General features: G+C 46.6%; 1 protein-coding gene across 8 annotated transcripts in view; it reads right to left on the bottom strand.

Annotated features, from left to right (window-relative positions):
- The window catches only part of ENOX2 (ecto-NOX disulfide-thiol exchanger 2), a 305,006-nt gene that overhangs the window by 49,103 nt on the left and 235,762 nt on the right, over positions 1–20,141 (bottom strand). For all 8 annotated transcript variants that reach the window (XM_051969238.1, XM_051969240.1, XM_051969239.1 and 5 more), the window contains 2 exons: positions 12,668–12,802; positions 7,616–7,771 (listed from right to left, as the gene is read on the bottom strand). In XM_051969238.1, the coding sequence (XP_051825198.1) occupies positions 7,616–7,771; positions 12,668–12,802 (291 nt within the window). The remainder of the gene's footprint in view (positions 1–7,615; positions 7,772–12,667; positions 12,803–20,141) is intronic.

Below are 20,141 nucleotides of genomic sequence, written 5' to 3'. Positions count from 1 at the left end.
GGGAGCGCCAGACAAAGGTCTCTAATAAAGCCAGTGGGGAAGAAAGGTTGCTTTCAGGTGAGGAAATCATGGAAGATTTCAGAGAGGAGATGGGGACAGGAGTTGGGTCTTGAAGGAGGAGATTTTCAACAGACAGAAATGAAGAACAGGAGGATGAATGAAGAAGAGTAATAAGAGATTATTATCATGGTCACTTTTCAGTCTTGCCCAACTCTTGGTGACCCCCATTAGGGATAAGATATGAAAGGTGTGCCGCTTCCTTCTCCAACTCATTTTATAGGTGTGGAAATTTGTGGCAAACAGGGTGAAGTGATTTACCCAGGGTCACAAAGTTAGTAAAAGTCTGAAGCTGGATTCAAACTCCTTACTCCAGGCTGGATGCTCTACCTGCTGAACCACTAGTGGGCCTCAGCACATGGCAGGCATTACATAAATATTATTATTATTATTAGATCATGGATTTTGAGCTGAAATGGACCTTCGAAGTCCAACCTCTTCCTTTTACAGATGAGGAAACTGAGGCCCAGCAGAAAGTAGCAGGGTTGAAATGGAAACTGAAGTAGGATAGGACAGTGCCAGGCCAGACTGAGAAGGAATAGAAGTGATCTGGGAAGGGGATGAGAGGATAAGAGGGTACACAAGGAGCTCGTGATTAATTAGTACAAATGACCGATCGCGGTCACATACGGTCGCACGTTATTTGAATTCTCACGCTTTTAAATTGTAATCCTGGAAACTGTGGGCCCCCTACCTAGCATGACAGGGGGAGGGCTTGGCTAGACAAAGGGGATGAGCTAGTCAGCCAATGAGAGAGCAGGGAGAGTGAGCTGACCTCAAAATTCTGAGCTGCCTGTTTGTGCCATGTAATGTTGATATAGTGACCTAAGTCACCATAGTAATGTGGGCCCTAACAAAGCAGCCCCTTGACTGCCTCGAAGGCACTACAGGCAGGGAACTGGGTAAAAGGGCAGCAGCATCGCCCTCACCTCGTACCCTTCACAAACGAACCCTTCACAAACGGCCTTCGAACTTCTGAGATGGTGTCAGCAGAGGAGAGGGCCGGCACAGGAGACGGGCCAGAGGCACCCCGGCCCAACGGCCGCCTCCGGATACTACATCTCCAGCGCTCCCTGAGGAATGGTGCTGATGGTAGAGGCGATGCTGGAGCAAGACCACTGCCCGTTCCAGCGGCCAGGCCAAGGTGTTTCCGAGCCCCTCCTGAGAACGGCCTGAGAGTTCCAGGTGGTGGAGAAGAAGACAGAGCAGAAACAGTGCCTTCCCCAAACCGTCATCACGGGGGACCACTGCCCTTCTCGAACAGAAGACGGGGAGCGTTTGCTGGTGGAGGAGACGGAAGACTTAGAGGGATGCCCAACTTATTGGCCTTTCCTAGGTGGCCTCAGGCCCTCATAAATGGCCTCCAGGGAGCGTTAGATGGTGGAGGGGATGATGGGACTAGGACAAGACGTTTACATTTATGAGCATTCTTTCCTGGGTATTTTCGGGCCTTCCTTACTGGAGCGATCTATTAAATTACCTTAAATTAAGCCGAACTGTGGTGTTTGTGTTTTTGTTTTTAACAATAAAATAGTCATTTTAGCTTTAATTCAATCTATGCGTGTCTCAATTAGTTGGTAAATATTTATTAAGTACCTACTATATGCCAGGCACTCTGCTAACTAAGTACTGGAGAAGAGGAGCTTCCAGTTTCAGGTAACTAGGTAACTCCAGAACTTTTCACATAGAGCCACTAATATAAAATCACTTAAGAATGGCATTACAGGTGGGGGAGGGGTGGGGGGGAAGTGTGTGATTCCATTTGAACTGGTCAAAGGGACCTTGGGGACCATCCTTAACCTGAAGTGTGTGTTTAGATTTCTAGGGGTCACTGAACTGAGAACTTTTGCTATTTGGATAAGTACTTCAGTATAATGCATAACTTTCTTCTATGAAGGTGCTCGTGGCATAAAAATAGATTAAGATCCCCTGATGATCCACCCCCTTAACTTACAGAAAAGGCAACTGAGGCCCCGGAGAAGAAGTGATTCCTCTAGGGTGGGTTAACAAGTAACAATATCTCAAATGCAAAGGCTGCCTTACTGGAAACTTTCGAGTGACTTTTCTAAACTCTAGCCCACTTTGGATGGTGGGATTTGGATGGCGGGATTTAGATGGGGCTGGTGCCATGGGGAGCAGCTCTGAAGTTGGGTCCACGGTACCAGTGATTCCTTTTCCTTCCTGGGGGCAGATGATTCAAGCCTGATTTCAGTCTCTGCCTATAAGGGATAAGCCCTTTTACTGGAGAGTCATTAATATCGGATCATTTAAGGGACTGAAGGAGAGAGGGCCAGTGCCTTTGTCCCAGGACCCCAGGGTCACGCAGCTATTAAGTAGTAGAGAGTTCTCACTGACTCCAAATCCAGGGCTCTTCCCATTCCACCCAAATGAAGAAGTGAGAAAATTATTGGGATGACTTTCTACCCAAAATAAATCCAAAAGCCCTCAGGAACTTCACCAAGTAGGGGGGCCAAGGGCCTGTGGGATGACCGGGATGGTGATGGGGCTGGCAGAGGAGCTCAGATCGCCTCCCGAGGGCACGGGTAGCGGTCATCTCCAGTAATGCCAGGGGAGGGAAGAGCTTCTACCAGAAACTAGGCATGTCTTGGCAGCCTGCTTCAGGAGATGAGTGGGGACCACTAGAATGAGTGAAAGGGAGAAAAACGCTGGCGCCTCAGAGACCCCCCCCAGAAGACTGGCTCCGGCTTACATCATGAGAAGTCTTTCAGATGATTTTACTAACTAGTCCAAGATAGGAGATCTCGATCTAGATAATCAATGGGAGATCAGATGTGGCTTAATGTGATCTCCAATGATTCAGGGAAAGTAGAAGACTGGGGAATCTTTATGGATAGTCCATTTCCTTTCTCTTTAATGGAGCCAGCCCAGTAGAGGAGGAAGAAGATGACTCTCTCCATATTCCTAGACATGACCCCCCAAAAAGGCAATGTCACAATGCCTGGAATTTGGGGATTACAGAGAATCAGAACTGGCAGGCTCCTTAGAGACAACTCAACTGAACTCAATAAGCAAATATTAAACACACCAGGCACTACTCTGGAGTGTTGGGGACAGGAAAATGTAACTCGTATTCTACATAGGAGACCATCTAGCCTAACTTCATTTTGCAGAAAGGGAAACTGAGGCCCAAAGAAGAAAAATGTGAATTTAGGATTTAGACAGTATTAGAACCACAGGGGACTTTAATGGTCACCTGACCCAACCCCTTTACTTACAACCAAGGTGGCGGGCAGGAGGGCAGGAAAAAGGGGACAATGTGACACAGCAGAAAGAGTATTGACAAAAAAAAAAAAAAAAGAGTACTGACTCTTAGTAAGTCTTAAGAGCCTGGATTCAAATCTTGCCTCTACTGCTTACTACCTCTGTGTCCTTAGGCAAGCCATTTTCTCTCCTCTGGCCTCAGTTTCCTCATCTGTAAAAATGAATGTAGCGAACAAGATGACCTTTGGGGGGTCTCTTTCAGCTCTAAATCCTATGAAGCTGTCTATGATAGCCAGCAGAGTATAGTGGAGAGAACACTGCATGAGGTCCAAAAGACCTGGGTTAGAATCCTGCCCTGATATTACTTGCTGTGAGACCCTAGGTAAATTATTCAACTTCTCTGAGCCTCAGATCTCTCCTCTGTAAAAATAAGCACACTGAGGGCCGAGAGGTGTGTCAGGGTCATGAGATTTTTGATCTAGAGAGACTAGAGGCCTCCGAGACCATCTGGTCCAACCCTCTGACTTTACAAGGGAGGAAACTGAGGCCCGAGGAAGGGTAGGACTTGCCTCGGGTCATAAGGCAGGATTCGAAGTGGGGTCTTTAGACTCTAGAGCCCCTGAACACAATGGCCAGCCCTGGGGAGCAGCTAGTTGGATCCTGGGCACTTCCCTCACTACTGGCCTTTCCAGTGTCTATTCTCTGAAAAAAATCAATAGCCCTGGACAGGTGGAGTTGGGCTAACTCCTGGAGAGAGTCCAGAACCACAGGAGACATTCCAAACTCCCCCACCTTACTGTGGCCACCCTCAGGCTCTCTGGAGTGGAAGGCAGCGGGGAGTGATAGAAACAGTGTTGGATGGGGGCGGGGGCCCTGGGTTCCCACCCTATGTTCCTCTATGGGTATGAAACCTGTCTCATGCTCACTACCTATACCACCTGGAGCAAGGCATTCATGTTCTCTGGGCCTCGACTTCCTCACTGGACTAGATGGCCTCCAAGGAATCTTCCAGATCTACACAATTTACTGAGGAGGAATGCTCTCTGGGCCTCAGTTTCCCCAAATGTAAAATGAAGGGGACGGTTCAGAAGATCCCTAAAGTCTCACCCTGCTTTCTATGTTAATCTCCCCCTTGATCACAATGAATCACTTTCTACCTGGGGGGCTTGCTCTTCTCACCTTCAGACAAGGAGCTAATATAATGTAGCAGCTGTGGAGAAGTCCAGCCCGGCCCCTTACTAGCTCTGTGATTTTGGATAAGTTGTTGTGCAACAATTTCCTCCTCTGTAAAACGCGGGTGGGAGGTGGGGTGCTTCAGAAGGCCTCAGGCCCTTGTCAGCAGTAAAGCTGGGTAGGACAATGCTGACTGGATGTTTCAGGGGCCTTTTCTGCTCCAGATCTTGGGCTCCTGGGCATCCAGCCAACAACTAAAACCTGCTTCCTAATGTTTTCTCCATGGCAAATGGACATTATCAGGTACCTACTAGGTGCAAGGAACCTGGTCCTGGGGTACAAAGGCAGAAACGAAACAGGCAGGAATCATGAACGTTCATCTAGGCTCCCTGTTCACAGGGCTTAGATCCCAAAAGCTGGGAAGAAAATGAACTCTAGTTTTCTCTAAGCTATTTGCTGAGCAATCAGACACATTGCAAAGATATTCAAGCCCACGGGGCATGGCCAGCGTCAGGAGACACATGGATTCAAATCCTACCCCGGATACATACTGGTGGTATGGTCCTGAGCAAGTCACTTAACACCATGTGTCCTGGCAATTCCCTAAGACCCCCTACCTTGGTTCAGCCCCTTCCAGGAAGTTTATTTCCCCTCACGGTCACTCTTGTGTTCATATCTGAACCTGATACCCGTCTCATCTGTGGAAACGGGCAGGAAAATTACTGCCCCTCCCCCCTTAAACCTACCTCTCAGGGTATTACAGAGGCACCACAATCTTTAGCAATGTTTGTCTTAAAAACCTAGAAAGACCCGTGTGAGCAGATGCTCTAATGCTGGAGAAACTGAGGCAAGATAGAGATTAGAGAGTTTTTCAATGCAAAGTGAAACGAGCAGAACCAAGAGAACACCGTACACCGTATCCACAACACCGTACCACGGTCAGCTATGTGACTTACAACGACTCCGCTTTTGTCATCAACACAGTGCTCCAAGACAAGTACAAAGGAAAACGCTCTCCATAACCAAATAAAGATCCTATGGCCTCAGAATGCAGCTCAAAGCCTACTTTTCTTTTAAGCTTTTTCCTGTTTGACCCGTTTCTTCGTTCACAACTGTGACTAATAGGGAAATACGTTTTACAGGATGGCACACGTGAAACCTTTATCAAATTGTGTACCATTTTAGGAAGAGGGAGGGAAGGAAGGAGGGAGGGAAAAAATTTGGCAAAATCTTGCAAAAACGAATGCTAAATATTGTCTTGACCCAGGAAAAAGAGAACACTATCAAAACAGCAGCAAAAAACAATGTCTTAAAGTGCCAGGAATACTAACCCTTTGAATGAGGGTGCAGAAGGAAATGTTAGCTGGGGTTCTCTTCCTGTTTCCTCTTTTCCCTGGCCCTGCCTCTTCCTACCACCTCCCTTCCCTGGCTCTGCCTCTTCCTGCCTTCTTCCTCCCCTAGCCCCGCCTTTTCCTGCCTCCTCCCTCCCCTGGTTCTGCCTTTTCCTGCTTCTTCCTCACCTTGGCTCTGCCTCTTCCTGCCTCCTCCCTCCCTTGGCTCCGCCTCTTCCTGCCTCCTCCCTTTCTCTAGCTCCACCTCTTCCTGCCTCCATTCCCAGGCTCCCCTCTTTGCACTGGTCATCCCCCATGTCACTCCAGGAGGTCACTGCTCCAATGCAATCACAGGCCGAGACCAAACAACTGAACAAACTCTGAAAGCAAATTGAAGGTGAATCTCAGGATTGCCGTGGGACTATGGCCTCCATGGAGCCTGAATTAGACCTAAATGAGTGGACATATGTCACCAGAAAAGACTCACTCTTGACAAGGGGCATCAAAGCCATCCCTGAGAGTGTGAGTGACTGCAGAAGGAGGTGGGCCAGTCACTCTGTCACATGGCTGGGCCCATAATGCATCTGATTTGGGGTTTGGTTAGGAGGGAAAAAAACCATCTTTTAAAACCACAGATATTCTGAAAGATCAATTGGATACCATGTAACATACAAAGCAAATTCCTGGAGGGCCCGGCCTGTTTCAGTTTGTCTCTGCATCCCCAGCACCTGAATCTTGGCACATAGTAGGCACTTAATAAATGCTTGTTGTATTGATGTCAGCCCCCTTTTGAGGGAAAGGCCAAACTCTGATTTTCTCCTAAGGAAACCCTATTGTGATGCAGCCTCCTTTTTCCTTCATTCCAGTGAATTAGCAGTTTAACCTCATATCGTATCTTTGCAGAACGATACGTGGTGTTTGCCAGGAGACGCATGTCCGCCCGTTACCTACATGTCTCACCAGCCATTGCAGGAGACGGCCTAGGAACTGGCCAACTCTTTTTGTTGGTTAGTTTACACCTGTGATTTTCTGGGTGAGAAAACTATAAACATGCAGCTCAGCACCATTCCTGTGACTTAGAGAATGACCAGGGGCACAGATCGCACAGACAACAGGTCACAAGGCGGTCTTGAACCCAGGTCCTGACTGAGATTGGCTTTCTAGCCACTGACATGGCTTTCAGCCTTTGTCACCTGAATTTGAAGATACTAGAGTCACATCCCACGATAGATATCTGTACTCTGATATTAGTAAAATTGAAGACTGATTGGTTTAACACTATGTATCTTTTCTTACGTGCACTGGGTAAGTGCATAAAGACCAAATGCGTCCAGTACTGACACGTGGGCTGACCTTAGACCGGGAGCCCCCGAGCGCAGGGAACTGTCTGTTGTATACATTGTATATATCAGACACTATCTTTTGTGGATTTTTGGATCTCTAGCACTTAGCAAAACACCAGCATGCAGATGGTACTTAATCAATGCTTACTGACTACAAGGAGGAGTTATTACACCGAACGAAATGTTTCACTGACCACTCTATCGATTATTTCTCTCTGTAGCCAAAGAAAAGGTTTTCCTTACCATTCATTTAAAATCATGAAGACAGCTTTATGTGTTAAAGCCTAAAAAAGGTACTAGCCATCCTTAGATCCAGAAAGCCTAAAATAATATCCATTCGTCATTCTGCCTGTCTCACTTGCCCCTTGTAGCAAGGGTAAGCGCCTATGCACCTTATGAGGGTCTGGGGTAGGGATTCCTTTTAGAAAAGCCAAGCATTTCTCAGGTATCCAGACATGTGAGAAAGAAATTTTATGGAAAGTTCCTTACTTGGGTTTGGTGGGAAAAGAGTGCAGCTCTTGCAGTGAATAATCTCCTTCACCACTGGCATGTCGGGAGGAATTGGAGGAGGAACGATGCCCAAACCCGGCATTATGGGTGTGAGCGGTGGGATTCCCGTCATCATTCCAAGACCTGGATCAAATTCTAAAAGAAGGGGGAGACAAAGAAAAACACATGTTATTGGGGCCTGTCCTCAGTAGGGGCCTTCGGGAGATGGTTTCTCAGGAAAGGCAGGAGGTCACTGTATTGTTGTCCCTGATCTCTGGGGATGGGGAGCCCCAGTGATCTAGGGAACACTGGAAGGTTACCTGTAATAGTCCTCTTCCTCCCTTACATAGGCATGATGCTAAATGGTTTATAAGCACTTTACACAAAGCAGAGAAACTGAGGCTCAAAGGGATCGCCAAGGTTTCAAAGCTCGTCAGTAAGTGACAGAATCAAGACCTGACTTTGATGCTCTTTCCACTATTGTCCACGATATCCATAGGTGGGGAGAGCCAGAGCCTCTGGCCTGACATCCCGTCGGGGGGGCCTATCGTGATGCTGTTTGCCTCCACTGAAATGTTCCCCTCTTGCCTCAGGGTGACAAGGAGATAATCCTGCTCTCTCACAGGCGATGCCAACAAAGTCCCGGATCGGGGGGGGGGGGGGAAAGGTGATCCCGTGATAGAAAGACTTTCAGGATGGGCCTGGTGCCAAACTGACAGGCCTAGCCTAGCTCAGCAGAGAGAAACTCATCACTAGGAAGCCATGTACCAGGTAACGATGCTTCTCGATCACAGCTAACTCGTGAAACCATCTATTAAGGCATCAAAGGGCTGTCATCTGCTTCCGAGGAAGGAATACCCAACTAATGAGATGACAGAGTCTAGGAAGCAATGAAGCATTATAGCCTTACTGGCACTAGGAACTTGGGAAGGTGCAGACTACATGACAGATGGCTCTTGGCAACTGAGAGTGTGACAGGGCAGCCCTCAGATCCCCATTGAGCTTTGCCTATGGTCACATGAACAACTGGGGTCTCTTCTGATGCAACCCACATGGGGAGAGGGCTACAGATCAGGCCCCATCTAGATCGCCTAGAAGCCTCGGGAAGGGTTAGCCTGGAAGAAGGAAGAGCATTAAGCATGCATGTGTGAGTGGCATCTGCGTGTACAGCATTGTGTATGTTTGGTTTGTGTTTGTAAGGGTGATGGAGTATGTGGGTCTGTGTGGTGGGGTGTAGGAGATGTGTACAAATGTGGTATGTTTGTATATGTACGGTGTGTGCGCACAAGTGTGGGTCTCAACTAAGCTGAGAAGGAGGATGGAGAAGAGGCCTTTAGATGTGGCGATTCAAAGATCACTGGGAGGAGGGGCTAGCCAAGACAACTTTCTACCATCCCTTCTAGCCCCGAAGCTTTGCTTCTTTAAAATTGCAGGGCTAGGGAGCAGTAGCACAACTAGTGTGAGTTCAGGCCCTCCTGATCCTGGCTCTCTCCCCTGCCTGTCATTGTCCGTAACCGAGCTCTTCCGTTCACCCAGGTCAGGCCCTCTGCTGATAGAATAGCCTGCTGAGTCCCATTCTCGGCCTTTGCTCTCTGTCAGGGAAATGACTCCTGCTGGGCAGAGGAGGAGGGTACTGTCTGAGCAGGCCATGTGATGGGAGAGCTTTGGGGGAATGGGAAGTCATCATCAGGGCCTCTTCAAAGAGCCAGCTGGCCAGGGCGGCCTCCCTCTCTGCCTTCCCAAAAAGTTGTTCTGCAGGTTCCTTAAATGACCACATGATGGCCACCCGGCCACAGCAGGCCTAAGGCATGACGTGTCGTCAGCCCCCAAGCTCTCCAGACACCTTCAGCCGGGTGAGCTGGATTTGTGCTCCCAAGGAAGCTGTTCGAATGCCTATGTGCATAATTAAAGCATTCTCTAGAAGATTAAAATTCAAAATGGGTCACATAATCCTGGAAAAAAGATTTTCATTCCTTTTGAACTGTTACAAAACTCACGGGAAAATTCTACTGAGAGTTTTTACATAAGGTGCAAATTGCTCAGCATCTCAGTAGAATTTTCCCGTGAGTTTTGTGGACAAAGTTTTATCTCTCTAAGGCCCCAAAGATACTTTCAGAACCAAGGATCACCGGGCAAAGACGGAACATCTGGGCACACGAGAATGGGAGAATCACGTTCAGTGCTGAAAACTTTCTACCAGGGGATCCAGGAAACCAACTCCTTCTGTCCATGAAAGAAAGCCAAAGACTACGGGCTGCGATTGGGCTGAAGGAGTAGAATGAGAGCTCTGTGGCTCACCCCAAGTAAGCTTGGGTTCTGTGATTTTCTGGAAGGCTGTCAAAACCCTTTAGCTCCTAGTCTATCAAGAGTGTTTCAAGGACCAGGTGAAGGAAGTGGAGAAGAGAGGGCCCAGGGGCTGGGAAAGCCATCTTCCGAGTACTATGAAGGGCTGTCATATGGAAGAAGTAGAAGTTGCAGACACAGATGTTGGCTCAATGACAGGGAGAATTTCCTTATAACAAAAGCCAAAGTCAAGGCTACCTTGGGAGGTAGTGAATTCCCCCCATCTCCCATCAGGCATGGCAGAAGGCGATTTTTGTTCCAGTGTAGAGTGGACTAGATGACATCTCTGAGAGTCTGTGAAATGGGTGCCTGGCTAACATTTCCAGAAACATCCAGGGAATAGCTAACATGAAGGTGAACAAGTGTGAAATTGGGAAGAGAGCTGTGGACTGGAGATCAGAAGACTTCCTGCTTCTCCAGAAGAGAATCTGCGTGGGTAGGAGGCTTTGGATGAGTCACTTCAGGATGTTCATCTCTGAAGTCCCTTTGAGAGCTTCCTCAGGTGGTGATTCTGTTACTTTCCCTTGCCACCCCCAGGCTTTCTTCCAAACTCTCTAGCCCTGAGTAGGGAGCACTGAGAAGTCCTCTGTTGTCTAGTGAGCACGTGGAGGGAGAGCAAAGTGAAGGAAAGAAGGGAAAGAAGAGAAAGGACAATAGAGGAAGGAGAGAAAAGAGAGAAAAGGAGAAAGGAGAGAAAAGAGGAGAGAAGAGAAAGGTGAGAAAATAGAAGAGAAAGAAGAGGAAGGAGAGAAGAGTAGAGAAAGGAGAGAAGAAAAGGGAAAGAAAAGAGAAGAGAAAAGGAAGAAGCCAGGAATAATGTCTTATGATATTGAGATAGAAGCTAGCAGTGATAATGATAATGCTGATAGTTCTATCCTACCCCAAGCCCCTTCTCAGCAGCCCTGTGATGATGTGGTTATTACAAGTACTATGAACTTCACTGGGCAGGTAAGGAAGGGCAGGCTCTGAGGGGTTTTCTGAGTTACCCAAGATCCCCCAGCATGCACAGGTTGGAGCTGACTCCAACTCCAGGGCCCAGTCCACTATTCCACACTCTGCAGATCTCTCAATCTGAGGGGGATTCACACATGCACTTAGCTGATGGGGATTTAAAAATGAGGCATTATCTAAGCGTGGGAGTCCAAAAACTGAAGCTCCAAGCAGAGCTGAATGGGGAGCTGTCAATCAGGCCACCCTCTGACTCATGCAAGTCCCCTCCAGAGAGTACAACTCCTGGTTAGGTATTCACTGTGATAAATATCAGAGGGATGCAGCTGTCTTAGAAAAGCCACAGCATGGTGGCAGCAAAGAATTTTGAACGAGACAACACCTGGACTTGAAGTTCCCCTTTCACAGGAGGATTCTGGGAAGTCTCCTCATTTCTAAAATGGAGGGACTGGCCTGGTGGATCTCTGTGGTCCTTCTAGTCTTAAAGGTCAAACTTCTAACCTTTAGTGCTTTGTGACTGATTGGTTCTCGAGGGGTAAGAGGGGGGGGGTAGAAGGATTCTAGTTCCTGTTTACTGGTACTGCCTGGAGCCAGGTTGAAGGGCTCCTAAATCACATGCCTGAAGGGTCTAAACAACAAGACTTGGGGACACCTTACAGGCTGCCGATGACTTTACAAAACGGTACCTTATGACGCATAATGTGGAGGGGGCTACATTTGCATCTGGAAGAGCCTCCGAGGAAGGGCTTCCTTTTTCTTGCCTTAGCTTGGTTTCCGTGGGCTACAGGCTCAATAGGACTCCAGGGTGTGCTCCTAGCAGCTGAAAATACTAATGTGATCTTAGGCTGTGACTAAGAATGGTAGCTTGGTCTGGACACTGAAAGGAATGCCCTATTACCTCTAAAATCAAATACAACTCCTCCTCTTCCTCTTAAAGTCCCAGGCTTACTTGAAGCCTCTGAACCAACACCACCTTGTATGAGAGACCTTGCACACTTCCAGCTGCTAAAGCCTTTCCCTCGATGGTTACCTTGCAGCTGTTCTGTCTGTGCCTTGTATGTGCCTATTTATTTACATGCAGTCTCCCATTCTAGACTAAGTTTTTTGAGGATAGGGACTTGGCCCACTTTCAAAGCTTCACACAGAATCTGGTCCGGTCGATATGACTCGCCTTAGCTCTGCTCCAGACAGTGGGATCTTTGGGCATTACAAACATGTGCAGTTATTGGATGTTACAGAGAAAGGACCCCGCTTGCCTCTTCCCAAGTGTCTGAAGGAGGCCACTTGGCTCAGCCGGCCCTAGGCCCACCTTCCCTGCCCCTTTAAAGCTCCTCTGTCAGGGTTCCCTCTGGCACCATCTATACTAATCGTATCATCTACTTAGTCAAAGGCTGGCAAAAGTTACTATCTCACAGGAAAAGAAGGACTCTCGTCATCATGGTCAAACCGATGACAATGATGACAAAAATGGTGATGATGAGCAATATCGACACAGGCCAATTCCCCTAAATCCCAGTGTACTTTGAGACTGGGAAAGCTGAAGGTGAACGTAGACCTGACAGCTGTTGTCTCATTTGAGGCAGGTGCTATAGGGATTGTTCTCCCCATTTTACTCATGAAGGAATTGAGGTTGAGATGTAGCTTGCTTGGAGCTGCATGGCTAGTGAGGGGCAGAAATGAGACAGGAGCCCTACTCTGTACCCCATCCTGTATTCCGGGATGCCCAACACAGACGTGCAAGAATGACAGAAGGCAGTATACCTGGCAACATGGGTTGTCCTGCAATTCCCAATGGTGCCATCCTGAGATTATTCATTGCGGTGGCCCACGCATTGGGGTCTGACAGTGGGAGAGCCATGGGTGGAGAATCCACGCTCAGACTTCTGCTCCCGTCGGCTGCAAAACAAACAGAAGCAAGATGAGTCTACCGTCAAAGATGCGATATGAAGAATTGGAAGAAAAGAGACGTGAAACAATGGTGAGAATGAGGGAGAACCGATGAGTCCCTTGGCATGGCCTGAGAAAGGGCAGAGGGGCTCCATCACATTGTGACGAACTCGTGGGAGGACGTGCACGAGATCTGGACGCGATAGGAAGGCCCAGCGTTTCTGGCTGTGTTCATGGGCAACATACCCAACGCCAACGAGGTCACGGATTCCTCGGAGCATTCAGTGATATTTTTGTGATCAATAGTCACTCCCACTTCCCTGACACTTGAGCATTTCCTCCCAACAGTCCTGTATGCCATCATTACATTTTATAAACAAGGTAACTGAGACTCAGGCAGGAGCAAAGACTTACTCGAGATCACTCAGTTGACATCTTTCCCTTAGGCCCACACTCTATGAGGGAAGTACTTCATATGTGACTGAGACTGTTTTATAGGAGTGGAGGCCCAGAGAAGACATAGAGAAAGCTTGTTCTCAGGCCTTTGGCTTTTAGGTGTATGGCAAGGCTCTCACTGATTTGAATCCAAAACCTGATCCCGAATTTGATTCTCTTTTTATTGTTCCACACCTCATGGCCACTGTCCTGAGGCCTAAGACCAGCTTTAGCCACAAGAGAAAAGGCCCGGGGAGCCTGAGTGAAGGAGGAAGGCAGAATCAGGCTTGGGCCAGAGAGGGCTGCCATCAGGAAGCTTCAAGGCAAAGGGGTTCTGAAGATTAGGTTTCAGTGCAAGGCTTTACACGTATGTGTAAATAGAGCCGAGATCAGGTGAGGGATTTCCTCTATTTCTGGCGAATCACAGTCTTTCTCCGTGACGGCCTAGTCCAAGCCATCCCCTGAGGAGATGACCCTGTGGCTCTCACGACACAGCTGCCAAATGTCCTTGCCCGTGCTTACAGGCCTTGATGGGCAGGGAATGCTAACTAAAGCTGACTCACAAAGCTGACCATAGGATCTGTTAAAAAAAATCATTTTTACTGATTGCCTCTTTATATCACCTTCATTTCAGTAATAAAGAATAAAAAAAGAAAGCGGGACTAAGGCAGTTCAGTTAAACTAACACAACCACATTTGACAGGATGTACAATGTTTTATACCCATAGGCCCTCTGCTCTGAAAGGAAGAGAGGGAGGTACCTTTATTATTCCCTTCCCTGGGGCCTACTTTGGCCATTATAATCACACTGTATTCTGTTTTTCTTTGCTATGTTTTGTTCTTCATATTTACATTGTTGTAGTCATGTATACTATTTCCTTGATTCTATTTATTCTACTTTGTATCAGTCCATCCACTTAAACATTTATCCACCCATCATTTTCCTGTGCTTCTCTGAATTCTGCTTAGTCACCATAGCTTACAGATAGATAGCGATATTCTATTACAATCTTGTGCTATAATTTACTGATTATAGGATTTAAAAATGTTATATTTCTTCCATCTACAAAGGAAAAAAAACAAGCTCCAAGAGAGGAAGGAATTTACTGAGCCGAGATCATCCAGCCACTCCGTATTAAGAGAAAGGCTTTGGACCAACGTCTCAGCCCCAAGTCCAACAAAAGGACTTCACTACTACCTAGTGATACGGCACGGCCGAGGATGTAAACCCACCGGCCTGGGGAGCTGGCCACACATTTTCAATTCAACAAATATAATAAGCACTTAGCATGGACCTACCACATTTTGCTAGGTGCTAATACTATGGATTATATGGCCCACAGAATGAAAGAGTGAATGAATGAATGAATGGATGAATGAATGAGCACTTCTGGACAACCTTCTTGTTCGCTCACAACAGTACTAGTCTTAGGAGTCTGGCCACCCGAATTCAAGGCCCGTCTCAGACATCTACTAGCTTTGTGATTATGAGCAAGTCTCTTAAGTCTCTGACAAATCTCAATTTCTTCATATATAAATTGGGATGATAAAGTATGCACTCTGAACACCCCTGTGTTGTTATGAGTCCTTTGGAAAATGTAAGATGCTCTAAGATGAAAAATAAAGGTGGCCTTTCATATATACTTTTGAGTTTGGTCTATAATACTATGGCAGCAACTGGATCCATTTAGAGTTCCCAAATCCTTGGCTAGTATCTGTGGAACACAGGACGTAAGGCCCCTCTAGTCTGACCCCTTCATTATTTTACAAAGGAGGGAAGTGAAACTCAGAGGGGAGGTCCAAGGTTCCCTAAACAGAATGTAGCAGGAGAAGCGTAATTCCCTATGATGAAGAACTCTTCCCTGTGTCACTAAAGAGTGGCAAGTTGCCAGGATCAGTCCCCTCCTTGGGCACCAAATACAGTCGAGTTTCACCGATTGAGACTAATTATTGGGCACTATGTGTATACGTATCTATACCCACGTATGCGCCTGCATATGTAGGCAACTTTTATGAAACAGAAATCACCCCAAGCCACTTACTAACAACATGGCGCCAAGTCCCACCAGCACATTGTAATATCTGAATTGGAAAAAAGTTCAGAGACCACTGAATCCAACCTACCTCTGGCAAATGCGCTCAGGCACTGGACAGAATGTTAAAGCTGGAAGGGAGAACATTTTGTTCAGCCTCTCCATCTCACAGATAAGGGAGCTTTGTACCACCTGCAGAGAGGGCCCTGGGACAAGGCCAAGGCCACAGCAGGAGGCAGAGCCCACGCCACGGCTCACAGGCAATTCAGTTCAGACTCTCAGCACTTCGATTCACATTTCCACTTCCTGATGTTACCTTCCTTAGATGGGTATTATTTCTAGTCATTGTTCTGAAAATATCTTTGTGGCTATCTTTTGTTTTTCTGTGGTTGACATTTCCCTTCCTCTCTGATCCTGGAAGGCCACCCTACTTCCTTATAACAAAGCATTTCTAATCACTATTTATAGGGAAAGGGGAACAGGTTTGTGCTTTCATTGGTATGGGGAACTCCCAGAGAAAGAAACTCCCTCCACCAATGTATGTCAGAATCTTCTCTGCAACTTCTCATCTTTTAAAAAAAATAATGTATAGAACTTATTATACTTATATATGGATATGTACATGTACATATGCATATATTTAAAATGACATAAAATAAAAATTTATGATTTCATATAATGAATCTTTTATATTCTGCTTTGTATGGAAATGATTTTTTAATGTTTAACTTAAAATTTTAAATTTATTATCAATAGTATTTTATTTTCCAAATATATATAAAATAGTTTTCAACATTCATTGTTTAAGATTCTATATTCTAAATTTTTCTTCCTCCTTTCCTTAACTGTCCCCTCTCTAAGACAGCAAACAATCTAATATAAGTTAAAATATGCCATTCTTTTAAACTTATTTTCATATTTGTCCTGTTGTACACGAAACATCAGACCAAAAAGGGAAAAAACCACGAGAAAGAAAGCAAGCAGAAAACAAACAAAAAAAATCATACTTTGATCCACATTCAGTTCCCATGGTTCTCTCTCTGGATGTGGATGGCATTTTCCATCTTAAGTCTATTGGATTTGCCCTGAATCACTTCATCGTTGAGAAAAGCCAGGTCTGTCAGACTTGGTCTTTGTACAACCTTGTTATTGCTGTGTCAATGATCTCCTGGTTCTGCTCATTTCACTTAACATCAGTTCATGAAGTCCCTCCAGATCTTTCTAAAATCATCATTTCTTATAGAACAATAATATTCCATAATGTTTGTATATCATAACTTATTCAGCCATTCTCCAACTGACGGGCACCCGCTCAGTTTCCAGTTTCTTGACACTACAGAGAGGGCTACCACAAACATTTTGCAACTCTCAGTCCTTATGGGACTTGCCTGGAGTCCCACAGTCAGTCTGTGTCAAAGGAAGGACTCACATCCAGGTTTTTTGGGTTCTGAGACTAGCTTTCTGTTGACTACACCATGCTGGCTACCTATTCGCTGAAGACATAGCACTTTAGTGTTTCTAAGGCACTTTTACACACAGTATCTTACTTAAGGCTAACAATCGCCTTGTAAGGCAGAGAAGCATTTAAAGGTATTCTCATTGCCATTTTATAGAAGAGGATACTGAGTTTCAGAAAGGGGATCACTCAGTGAGGCGGTGTCAGAGGACAAATTGGAAGTGAGCTCTTCTTGACCCCCAACTCCAGAACTCTGCCGACCACTCCTTTTTGCCAAAAGTCCAAAAAGGCCGTCCACTAAAGGCCTTCTCCAAAACCTGATTAGGCATGCAAAGGATTCTGGGCCAGCTCAGAAAAGTCCTTCAAGCCAGAAATACTTTGAGTAGGGTCCAAGGCGGGGAGGTTCTGTGCTCTGCAAGAGGCCAATAATGTAAGAATTTAGTTATATTTGAAAGAGGAGGAAATCTGCTCAAAATCAGACATACAAGGGGTACACTTTGAAGCCACAGCTTGTACCCCATGTTGGGATGCCAAGACTATCATTCTTTGTAGTCTATCACTAAGCTAGGCAGTTACAGTGGGAGCACTGAAGAGGACACAGTTGGGAGAGGTCAGTAGGAGGAAGACAGACCTTAGCATGTCACTGGATGTGTGAGGTGGGACAAGGAAATGGGAAGAGTCAGGATTTTGAGCATCTGCAGGACAACACTGGATGTTCTGAACACTTTATGAACTTATAATGGTCTCTGCCAAGTCCAGGTCACTGAGCTATAATATTTTAACTCTATAGCTATAAGAGACAAGGGAGGCCATGGGGTCCAACCTTCTCCATCACAGAGGAGGAAACAGAGGTTCTTGTGATCACACAGATAATAAATGATAGAGCTGGGATTGTCAAACCACCAACTCATCACACTGTTAAGAGAAAGCATATGAAGGGGAGCTCAGTCTAGGACAAGAGATCACAAATTCAGCATTGAGGCCTGAATGAACGTGACATCACCACTGAGCGCTCTGGGGGCTGCCGGGTCCCTGGTCTCGTCCCTTCTTTTTACAAGAACGTGGATACCAGGGGCCCCTTTCAAAGGAAGCTTCTGAAGCTCAAGGCTAGGTGCCTGGCCCAGTCCCTTCCCCTCCTCAAGTTATAGTTTCCTCTTCTGTGAAACGAAGGAACCAAGGGTAGGAATAGATGGTTTCAAATGTGCAAAATACTATTCCTTCTCATTCCAAGAATGGGATAAAACTTCAGAAGAACCTGTGACTGTGTTGCAAGGGAGTCCACGCTCAGCCTTCCTAGCTTGGTGGGGCTTGCCAACAGCTTGGGTTCCATCAAGACAGACTCTGAGGACCACAAGGGGGCAGGGAAGAAAACTGCCCAAGTTAAGGAATTGCTCATACCAGTACTGTTGTTTCTAATTTACAAGGAAGGAAAGCAAGGCTCAGGAAATGGAAGTGACCTAACAGAGTCTAGGTCTCTTAACCTCACACTTCAGAAACTCAAAGCACATTAGAATGAGAAGGGACACATGCACACAGATATGAATGCCTTAATAGAGGGTCCGGCTGGGGCAGAGAAGGTCAATCCCAGCCTAAGGGTCTGATTCTCTGCTACCTTCTTTATAGAACCCATTTCCAGGGCCACTTCCTAGTTGGGTGACTGGACGAGCTGATTTCCCTCACATGGCATCATTTGCCCAATCTGAAAAACCAGAGTGCATTCAATTTGACAAGCTCTATCCGGTGCCTACTGAGTGCAAAAGCCTTTCTCTATGCAGTTTATTCATCTCTGGGGTAGCTCTAATAATGAGGAACCCTTTCCTTTTCTTTTTAAAAGTTTTTTTTTTTTTTGAGGTAATTGAAGTTAAATGACTTGCTCAGAGTCACACAGCTAGTAAGTGTTAAGTGTCTGAGATTGGCTTTGAACTCGGGTCCTTTGACTCCAGGGCTGGCACTCTATCCCCTATGGCGTCATCTAGCTGCCCCAGCCTTTCCTTTTCTTGAGTCATTTTAGCAGCGGTTCAGAAGATGTCAGAAGCAGCCCTTCCTGAAATCCCCAAGAAATGGACAGCCGGCCTCTATGGGCACATCTCCATGGACAGGGTCACTTTTGAAGACCATCCTTTGAGAAATATGAGTGTCCTTACAACAGGTGCTACTGCCTGAGCATGGGGACAAGAGAAAAATTGGCCTCAAGTTGCCACAATGGAGAGAGCTTGGTCAAGAACTGTTCTGTCCTCATTAATGGTGTTGTCCCATCTAGAGCCAGTCACATTGAGAAACAAGTCAGGGAAGTTTCACTTTTAAAGAGAAAGTCCAGATGTTCCTTTTGCTACAACAACCAGGATCTCTAACCCTGCCGAGCTAAACATCTGTTCAGACTTGTCACCTGGCACAGACAAGTTAGGAACGTCAAAGCTGCATCTGGCCTGACGGCCTTTCGGAACTAGAAAAGACCACCTGGCAGTGTTTCACCCAGGCAGCTGATGCCAGGAGTAAGGGGCCATTTGAGATGCAGCGGGGGTGGGGTGGGGGGGAGTCCAGATCAATGGGGGAAAGACATACAGCCTCGGTCGTCTGACCTTGTTATCCCAGGCTTGTTCTGCCCCAGTGGGCTGGTTCCCAGTCACTGCTGGGGTTTCGAGCAGAGGCACGGTCTACAAGGCACCACGTGGAAGGGAAACATGGATGCACACGCGGAGTTTCCATGGCCACCGCCCCAAGTCTTGACATGGTGGGAAGGGACATAGCTACACCAGGGAAGACACCCGTCATCTGACAATGCAGCTACGCCCTTCCTGGGCTCACTTTGGGAAAGCCACTGAAGCTGCCACACAACTCAAGGACAGCGGTCGGCCCACTACCACAGTCAACAGGCTCTCTTGCTCTTCATTTCATCTGCTTCCATACATCCCACTCCATCATTTAGAGGTAGGTAAATCACCCTGAGCCTCGGTTTCTTCGTCTGTAAAATGCGGACAATAACATCTATCCTACTTGCCTCACATGCCAATTGTGAGCAAAGCACTTTAAAGTACAGACTGTCCCAAAAGTCTTAGTGCTACACCAAGATTTTTGGGACAGCCTGTTTTATATACTTCTCGGCTATTTTTATCAATCAATATACTTAAATGGATCTTTAATCTTACTGATTCAGGAACTCTCTTCAGAGCCACTTCAGACCATGGGGGAAATGGAGCAAATTTAAGGGTCTGAGTACCAGAGGTCAAATCTCACTTCTTTTTGGTTTTTGTTTTGTTTTGTTTTTATGGAGGCAAGCTCAGGGTCACACAGTAGATAACTGTCTGAGGCCGCATTTGCTATTGACTCCAGGACCACTGATCTATCCACTGGCCCACCTAGCTGCCCTCTGGCCCGTCTGCTCCTGACTCCTTAGGTATTAACCTCCGTCAGTAAACAGTTGGCA

The sequence above is a fragment of the Antechinus flavipes genome, chromosome X (genome assembly GCF_016432865.1).
Source record: "Antechinus flavipes isolate AdamAnt ecotype Samford, QLD, Australia chromosome X, AdamAnt_v2, whole genome shotgun sequence".
In the NCBI taxonomy this organism is placed as follows: domain Eukaryota; kingdom Metazoa; phylum Chordata; class Mammalia; order Dasyuromorphia; family Dasyuridae; genus Antechinus; species Antechinus flavipes.
The sequence above is the reverse complement of the archived record's forward strand: the minus strand, read 5'-3'. Positions and strand labels throughout refer to the sequence as shown.